The following is a 9,365-nucleotide window of genomic DNA, read 5'->3' on the forward strand; positions in this document are numbered from 1 at the left end:
GGTTAATCAGCAGAGCAGTTGGGGCTCTCAATGGGGGCCCCACATTAGTTTCCGGGCTGTGAGCACATTCGTACTTAAGAAGGTTTCTCTTTGTGTTCCTAGGGTCGGTTTCTGTACTAAATTGAAAGGTTAACAGAAGAGCAGGTGGGCCCTCACTTGCATGGATTCAGCAGGGCCACCGGCAGGGCTGGAAGGTGGAGTCGGAGTGTCTGGAGATGCAGATGGGGAAGTGCTGGACGTGGGAGGACCCTGGGCTTCCAGCTGGAAGAACTTCCCGGCATTCCACACCGCACCTTCCATGAGGACCCGCAGCCTATTCTCCTGGTGCTGGCCCTGCAGACCAGGCGGCTTATGCCCTCCAGGCACTGGCTTTCATTTCATGTCCCTTCCTTGATTTTCTTGGGCAAAAACAACACCTTCTTATTCTTCTCCTTGGAGACACTGTCATGGACATGTTGGACGTGGCTGCAGCCTCACCACTGCTGGGCAGCCTGCTGATCTAGAGAGACTAGACGGCGCACTTGAGTGTGTGTTCGGTGGTAGCCAGGTCTTTGTTCTCCAAGTCTCTCTTCCTGTCTGTGGGCTGGGCTGCCCTCAAATAATCTACCTTAAGCCCCATCGGTTCAGCATTAATGCCCTGCCTGGGGGAGGTGGGTGGGGTGGGCAAGGCCTCTTTGTTGGCCGCAGATCTGTATGGTGGGGTGGACGAAAGCATACAGATGAAGCCCAAGGGGACTGCATCATCTGTGTCTCCTGACTTGGTCAAGGGCAGTTCCACTATTCCAGGTTCCACCACCCCCATGAAGGGAATGAGGTGGAAGGACTCCTCACTGGGGCTCTCCTGTTGTAGGTGAGCATGGCTTCCTTGAAGAGTAGCCGGGGGACACAGTTGGCCCCCTGAATGTACTGTGTGATTCTCAACACCATGCCCAGCGTGTCCTGCATGGTGCTCTGGGCCTACAGCTTGGGAACAGGCCCTGCCAGGCCAGGTCGTAGAAGAACTTGGGGAGTGGTAATTGATGGAGCGCAAGTGCCTGGCCATGGGGTGTTAAACCAGTGGTGTTCCAGGGCATGGGGCTCCCTTCTCCGCGTCCCGCACGGGAAAGAGAGTGTGAACCGGTTCCTTCAAATGGAGGCGCCTTGGGGATTGAGAAAAATGAAAGACAGACACAAAATAGAAAGCAAAGCTGGGCCTGGGTGGACTTCTGTCCTCTTCTGGTGGAGAGGCAAAGAGCCAAGTCCCAAGGCAGCGTGTTTATTTTATAGTCCTGGTCGGTTCCAATTCCCCAAAATATCAGGAGGTTTCACCAAAACTCAAGATAAGGGAGGTATTCCAGGTACTTGACTAAATTTACCTAATAAAAACCCATTCCCAGCACCTGGGCTTTGAAGAGTTGAGCTGAAGGCATTCTCACCTTTTGGCCAGAAATGCCCCCAAGGTAGGGCTATGCCCAAGCCTTGGGTTCAGTCAACATAACTTAAAGAAAGCCATGGCACCTTCCCTGACAGGGGGCCTCCCACACAGGAGGATGCAGGCCAGGCTGAGGGACCTCCCCGTCCCCCACCAAGTGCACAAATTTTGTGCACCTGGCCTCTAGTAAATAAAATAAAAGGAAGAAAGATCCCACTTTTAATCCCAGCCGTGTTCCCCAATCCTGTGTTTATTGCCATTTGAATTGTGCACCCTGCTCTGGTGGTGGCCTGCGCTGGTGGGGAGGAGAGCAGCTCTTAGGTCTGTGCAGTGCCTGTTGAGGCCCCTTCGAATTGACTGTCCTCCATCTCAGGAAGGGGACCCCGGGCTCTGGAGCATCACACTCCTGAAGCCCCTCACAGTTGTGTCCTCCTGTGCGCCTCCTTGGCTGCTGCTCCCTGTACCTGCACAGGTGTGAGGTACCATACATCCCCAGCAGATCCTCAGGCGCACTGACTTTGCGCTTCAGTGGAAGTTTTCTCCTTACTTTCAACGCAGCTTAATAAACTTCTAGGCTGCAACTTCTTTTCCTAACGTCCCCTGACCAACTGGATCACCTCAGGCTCAGTTCCTTTACCTATAACAGTGATGGCAAAACTTTTGAGCTCGGCGTGTCAGCATTTTGAAAAACCCTAACTTAACTCTGGTGCCGTGTCACATATAGAAATTTTTTGATATTTGCAACCATAGTAAAACAAAGATTTATATTTTTGATATTTATTTTATATATTTAAATGCCGAAAAATCAACCAAAAAAATGAGTTTGTGTGTCATAGGTTCGACATCACTGACCTATAAAATGGGAAGGAGTGCTAAACTAAATCCGAGGTTTTTGTCTCTTTTGTAGGAATAGGGAAGCCCTTTCCTTTACAAAAGAAAGAAGGGAGGAAGGGAAGGAGAGAGGGAGAGAGGGAGAGAGGGGGGAAGGGAGGGAGGGGAAGGAGGGGAGGGAGGGAAGAAAGTAAGTCTTATAAGGAAGTCCCAAACAAAACAGACTAAATGGATCTGCTCTGTGCAAAGCAGGAATGAGGCCTTCTCTCCCATGGTGGCGTAGCTGGTAGGGACACCTCCAGGGTGCCAAGGAGCTAGTGCACAGCCACTGTCAGTGTGAAGTCATCAATATAAAACCTTGATTCCTTTCATCCTTTTTCCTCCTCCTCCACCTCATTCTTTAGTTTAGAGTGGAAATGGAGATAATTTACTGGTGTAAGTGTACTTTGGGTGGTAAACATTTATCTAGATCTCTACGATTCTTTCCGCTCATTCGAATTGGAATTTGTGACCATGAAGGTTGCCTTGAGCTGGAGTTAACTTTCTACCAACTGTAAGGAAAGGGTTTGCTTGTGAAATTAGGCTGGGCAGTCTCAGTAGTTTAAGGAACTGTCCAAAGGCTTTTAATGCTATTGGAGGTGGGGGTTTTTTGTTTGTTTGTTTTTGCAGATATGATTACAAGTCAGTATTTTTTAATTAAAATGGGAACTTTCTAAATTCTTTAAACTATTTCATTCTGGCTTCAAAATAACCCAGTGGGTGGGGGGATTGGAGGTTTATGTAGATGAAACAAGGTTAGCCATTTGATAATTGTTCAAGCTAGGTGTTGTATATACATGGGAGTTAATCGTTCTGTTCTTACTACTTTTGTATATGTTTGAAATTTTACATTTTAAAAAGTTACTAAGAAATTCATAATTTAAACTTCATACTGTCCTTTCTCCCCATTTAATGCATATGGTGGGGTTGATGTGTTAATAACATGTTTAGCATTAAAATATGTCCAAGTGCAGCAGGAGGCAACGATCGATGTTTCTCTCCCCACCTCCCTCTCTTTCTCTCTCCCTTCCACTCTCTCTAAAAATCAATGGAAGAAATATCCTTGGGTGAGGATTAATAAAACAAAAAACATGTCCAGATATTCATTCCCTACAGCAGCAGTTCTCAACCTGTGGGTCGCAGCCCCTTTGGGGGTCGAACAAGCCTTTCACAGGGGTCGCCTAAATACATCCTGCATATCAGATATTTACATTACGATTTATAACAGTAGCAACATTACAGTTATGAAGTAGCAATGAAAATAATTTTATGGTTGGGGGTCACCACAACATGAGGAACTGTATTAAAGGGTCGCGGCATTAGGAAGGTTGAGAACCACTGCCCTACAGCATCTACTAGTATACTTTCTTTTAGACTCTGACTGTCTCTAACCACAAAGCACCTGAATGGCAGTATTTAATTTTGTAAATCCCTTGTAGGCATCGGCTTCAGACTCAGGCGGAATTGGTTTTAGAGGAAAACAGGTTGTTGATAGAGCAGTTGGAGATTCAGCAAAGAAAAGTCAAGGACACCCACCAGGAGCGTCTCCAGGAAGGTGAGCTGTCTTTCCCGTGAGTGATGGCGATGCCGTGATTTTGTCCTGTCATTTTACACTTGTACCCCTCTTTCTGGGAGGGCTCCCCTCTAAATGGAAAATAGAGAAGATCATGTTTCTTAGCATATAGTTTCCTTTACTGAAATGCTGTTGTTTATGTTACAACATATCCAGCCTTTACCCATTATGCATTGATTGCTTCCTCTTAGGCTCCAGTGTTGCTTTAATTATTCTGTATATTTTATAAATCAATTGTAGGTGACAACACAAGGATCTGTATCTGACTATTTGTTGAATGAGTAAATAAGTGGTACTACTGGGTCTCTAAACAGTTTCTCTGTGCTTTGCCCTTCCTTCAGAGCTGTGGGTGTTGTCAGAGGTTAAATCTGTCAGATACTTACACAGGTGTCCTTCCCTGCCCCTAGGGGCCTCAGTATATATAACTGGACTTTGAAGTGGGCCAGATAATAGTCATTTCTTCCACTTTCATTAAAACCAAAATTTATAAACAAAAAGATAGTGGCATTTTTCCTTTTGTTTTACTGAATTTTCTTTCCCAGTGAAGAACAATATAGGACAGGAGGCCGAAATACAAGCTGTCTTGCGTGAGCCCAAGTAACTCTTCCTGTGTTTTCCTTCCTGCACCCCGATATTGAACCCTCCCCTTCCCACAACTGGAAGAGTTAAACCAGCAGCCTCTGCTGCTGCTGACTGAGGCTAGCACTTCCCTTGTTTCTAGCAGCCAGGACATGTTTGAAAGTGAGAGCATCTCAGAGTCCAGCGAGTTTCCTCCACAGGACATCCCCACGCCCTGGTCTGTGCGCAGCACAGAAGTATGTGCGCCTGCTCTGGCGTTATTTGTCTGAAAGGGGAGAGAGTGAATGATGTTGAGCCTCCTATCTTTGCTTTCAAGATTAGAGATGACAGGGAAAATTAATTTCATATTGACTAAGCTTAATGTTCTCAAACAGAACAGATCTGAATAGGTATGATTCTTCTGGTCATGTGGGGCGGGGCCAACCTTTTGGCCTATATGATTCAGTCAGCTGCCTGTTATTTTTCTGTTTCCCAGAAATAGCTATTTATTTTGACCAGCTAAGTGTTTTTATGGAGTGGAAGGGTTTAAGGTTTTATGCTGTAATACTAGTTTCAACTAGTTTCAACTAGTAAATATGTACTAGTTTCAACAGATGCCCAGGAAGTATCCTATCTTATTATTACGTACTACTCTGTCAAATAGGATGAAGTATTTATGATTTACTTTAGATACCGGACATAATAAAACAAAAACTTAATGAAAAAAAGGGAAGGAAAATAATGGAGAAAGATTGGCTATTTTATTATGATTGGCGTCACCCAGGAGAACGGAAAGCTAATGCTCAAAAGCCCGAACTTGAAGGTTTATAGACAAGGGGTTGTATAGAGCAAAATCACAAGTTATGATGAGTAAGGTCAAGAGTGAGGTAAGGGGCCCTGGCCGGGTAGCTCCGTTGGTTAGAATGTCCTCCCAATATGCCAAAGTGGTGGGTTTGATCTCCAGTTAGGGCACCTACAAGAAGCAACCAATGAATGCATAAATAAGTGAACAACAAATCGATGTTTCTCTCTCTCTCTCTCAAATCAATGAATACATTTTTAAAAAGAGTGAGGTATATAATAATTTTAAGTCTTGCGGTCAGCTTTGAGTCTCTCAGTATGGTTTCACGGGGTCATGGTCAGAGATCACTCTGCTTTAGAACTTGAGCTGAAACACAACACAGGCCATGATGTTATCTTTAGCTTAATGGAAACCCATACCTTGTGACCCTGAGTCCAGGCATGGCCATTGTTTCTGGCTGCCTTAGGGGGTTAATGACCAGTAAAGGAAAGGGCTAAGGCGTATTAAGTGGGCATGCTGTGAAGAAATGGAATAGTGCTGGGGTTCCATATTAAATCAGAATCATACATTAAATCAGGATCCTTGATTTCATTTGACCAAATTGATGTCCTTGAAAATCTTGCAGTTTTAGGGCCAACATCCTGAGGTGTGCTCGCATACCTACATGTGACTCAAGGTTTCAGTTTTTAGACAGTTCCTTGAAGACTAAAACCATATCTTGTTAAATATTGTATATTTAACAATTATATCAAGATATTGAATTTCAATAAGAGAGTTTATGTTTAGTGAATGCTTAATATAGGGATGGTGATTTCTAAGTACAAGGTCTTTGGTATTTATAAATCTCCAAAAGATTTTTAAAATATTATTTTTTTTATAAGCTGGCTCATTAGTAATCATTAACCATATATTAAATTTCCTGTACCAAGGCTTTGCCCCTCCCTTTTGTTTTTCAGTTTCTAAGCTGACTAAACAACTAATGCTTCTGGAGACTAAAACGCAGAGCCAAGAAAAGGAGCTAACTAAAAGCAAGAAGCAACTGGAGAATTTATGTACCGAATGCCAAGAACTGAAAACACAGTTGGAGGGCAAAATAGCAATGAAAGTTCATACTTCAATTGTAAATGAATTACAAAGGTAAGGAATTAATGCCTTTTCACAATGCATATTGTTATAGGCGGAGTGGAGAGAGGTTGCTCTTTTCTTTCTTTTTTTAAAATTTTTGTTCCATCTTTTTCTGAGTCTCTGAGTCATTGTAGCTGCATGACCACAGGTGTCTGAGTCTGAGAATGGTAAATACTTTATTAAAGTAGAAGAGGGCTGTCTCTGCACTTTGTGTGTATGTGTGTATGATATTTTTCTCTACTGTTCCAGCCTTTATTGATGTTAGAACCAAAGATAATTTAAAAGAGTAGAACTGCAGCCTGGAGATCCAGCAATAAGGAACTGGTTAAATGAAAGGATGTAACCATAAAATGGAATACAACACAGCCATTAAAAATTATGTCACAGCCCTAACTGGTTTGGCTCAGTGGATGGAGCATTGGCCTGTGGACTGAAAGGTCCCAGGTTCGATTCCAGTCAAGGGCATGAACCTTGTTTGTGGGCACATCCCCAGTAGGAGATGTGCAGGAGGCAGCTGATCGATGTATCTCTCCCATCGATGCTTCTAACTCTCTATCCCTCTCCCTTCCTCTCTGCAAAAAATCAATAAAATAAAAAATATGTCACAGCCTGACTGGCATGGCTCAGTGGTTGAGCATCAACCTATGAATCAGGAGGTTCGATTCCCAGCCTGGGCACACGCCCAGGTTGCGGGCTCAGTCCCTGGTGTGCAGTAGGCAACCGATCAATGATTCTCTCATCATTGATGTTTCTATCTCTCTCTCCCTGTCCCTTCTTCTCTGAAATCAATAAAAAAAATATTTTTTTAAAAGTAACTTCACGAAAGATTATTTTACATGAGAATATAGCCTATAGTGCTAAGTATTTTCTATTTGATATTATAGATAACTACACAAAAATGCCTCTCATTAAGTAAAAGGCACATTTTAGATACAGGGGATTTTTTTAATTAGATACATGGGATTTTAATTAAATTGGTTTAGTTAAGACCAAAAAGATGAAGTGGACACTGCCAGCTCATCTCCAGCCCTCACCTCTAACAGGCTAATGAATAAAACTTGAAACATAGGCAAATCTTGCTGGTCTAAGAGACGGTAAAGGCATTTCCTTAGTATTTAAACACATTAACATAATCACTTACATACATCTAAATATAAAGTCAATATCCTATAGGCTTATATTTTTAATAAGATAAAGGATAGGATGCCTTTTAAAGATTTTTTTATTGATTTTTAGAGAGAGAGGAAGGGGGGAAGAGAGAGAGAAACATTGATGTGAGAGTGAGACATCAGTCAGCTGCCTCCTGCATGCCCCCTACTGGGGATCAAGCCCACTACCCAGGCATGTGCCCTAACTGGGAATTGAACCGAAACCTTTCAGTACACAGACAACACCCAACCAACTGAGCTACACGGGCCAGGGCTTGCAAGCAGGTTTTGATATTGGATTCACCATCTCTGTGAAAGTTTAACATTGTTAATCAAGTTCAGTCATATCTTTAGAAAGGAAAACCAGTAATAGCACTTGCTGGACCAAATTACTTTCAGATTTCAAAAAGCTGATCATGTCCATTTAACCGCAAGTCACTCTTCTGTAAATTAGGACTGTCCAAAGAAATATTCTCTCAACCTTTCATGATCTGAATTCTGGAGTATGAGATCAATTTAAATATGGTACACATAAAAAAAGTCACGAGATATTTTTGTATTAAATAAGGCATCTATTCATTAGTTGCTTTTTTGAGATAAGCTATCAAGTCTTCCCTTTGTGCCTTCTTCTTAATGCCAGCAACAATCATTTTTGTTCTGGGTATGTACTTCTTGGTACTCTCCAAATTTTCCATCAGCATCTCCTCTCCCCAGGTGATGCCTTTGTTCTGGTTAGGCCTGACCTGTTTTTCACCCAAACAGACCATGGAGATTTGGCCCAGTCTTGTGCTTGCCTCCTTTTTGTACAGTATGGCACTGGGTACACTTCTGGACAAAAATCTTCTTGCCCTTCTCAACATCACCCATTTTTAAATTGAGCTTTCATCACATGTGATACAAAGGTTCCTGCTTGCAAGCCAGACGTCCTGCTCTCTCACCACAGTATATTTTTTTAATTAAACCTTTATTGTTCAGATTATTACAGTTGTTCCTCTTTTTTCCCTCCATAGCTCCCCTCCACCGGTTCCCACCCCACCCTCTGCCCTTACCCCCCACTGTCCTCATCCATAGGTGCACGATTTTTGTCCAGTCTCTTCCTGCACCCCCATACCCCTTTCCCCCCGAAAATTGTCAGTCCACTCCCTTTCTATGCCCCTGATTCTATTATATTCACCAGTTTATTCTGTTCATCAGATTTTTTATTCACTTCTTGATTTTTTTCACTTGTTGATAGATATGTATTTGTTGTTCATAATTTTTATCTTTACCTTTTTCTTCTTCCTCTTCTTAAAGAATACCACCTAGCATTTCATATAATACTGGTTTGGTGGTGATGAACTCCTTTAGCTTTTTCTTATCTGTGAAGCTCTTTATCTGACCTTCAATTCTGAATGATAGCTTTGCTGGATAAAGTAATCTTGGTTGTAGGTTCTTGGCATTCATCACTTTGAATATTTCTTGCCACTCCCTTCTGGCCTGCAAAGTTTCTGTTGAGAAATCAGCTGACAGTCGTATGGGTACTCCCTTGTAGGTAACTGACTGTCTTTCTCTTGCTGCTTTTAAGATTCTCTCTTTGTCTTTTGCTCTTGGCATTTTAATTATGATGTGTCTTGGTGTGGTCCTCTTTGGATTCCTTTTGTTTGGGGTTCTCTGCACTTCCTGGACCTGTAAGTCTATTTCTTTCACCAGGTAGGGGAAGTTTTCTGTCATTATTTCTTCAAATAGGTTTTCAATATCTTGCTCTCTCTCTTCTTCTGGCACCCCTATAATTCGGATGTTGGTACACTTGAAGTTGTCCCAGAGGCTCCTTACACTATCTTCGTATTTTCGGATTCTTTTTTCATTTTGCTTTTCCGGTTGGGTATTTTTTGCTTCTTC

At 42.7% G+C, this 9,365-nt stretch overlaps 1 protein-coding gene and 1 pseudogene across 1 annotated transcript in view; one reads left to right on the forward strand and one right to left on the reverse strand.

Annotated features, from left to right (window-relative positions):
* CEP89 (centrosomal protein 89kDa) overlaps positions 1–9,365 on the forward strand; it is a 68,835-nt gene that overhangs the window by 52,488 nt on the left and 6,982 nt on the right. The window contains exons 13-14 of the mRNA XM_014536780.1: positions 3,721–3,836; positions 6,171–6,351. Coding sequence (XP_014392266.1) covers positions 3,721–3,836; positions 6,171–6,351 — 297 coding nt within the window. The remainder of the gene's footprint in view (positions 1–3,720; positions 3,837–6,170; positions 6,352–9,365) is intronic.
* On the reverse strand, positions 8,060–8,354 carry LOC102260479 (annotated as a pseudogene).

This window comes from Myotis brandtii, unplaced genomic scaffold (assembly GCF_000412655.1).
Source record: "Myotis brandtii unplaced genomic scaffold, ASM41265v1 scaffold165, whole genome shotgun sequence".
Classification (NCBI taxonomy): Eukaryota; Metazoa; Chordata; class Mammalia; order Chiroptera; family Vespertilionidae; genus Myotis; species Myotis brandtii.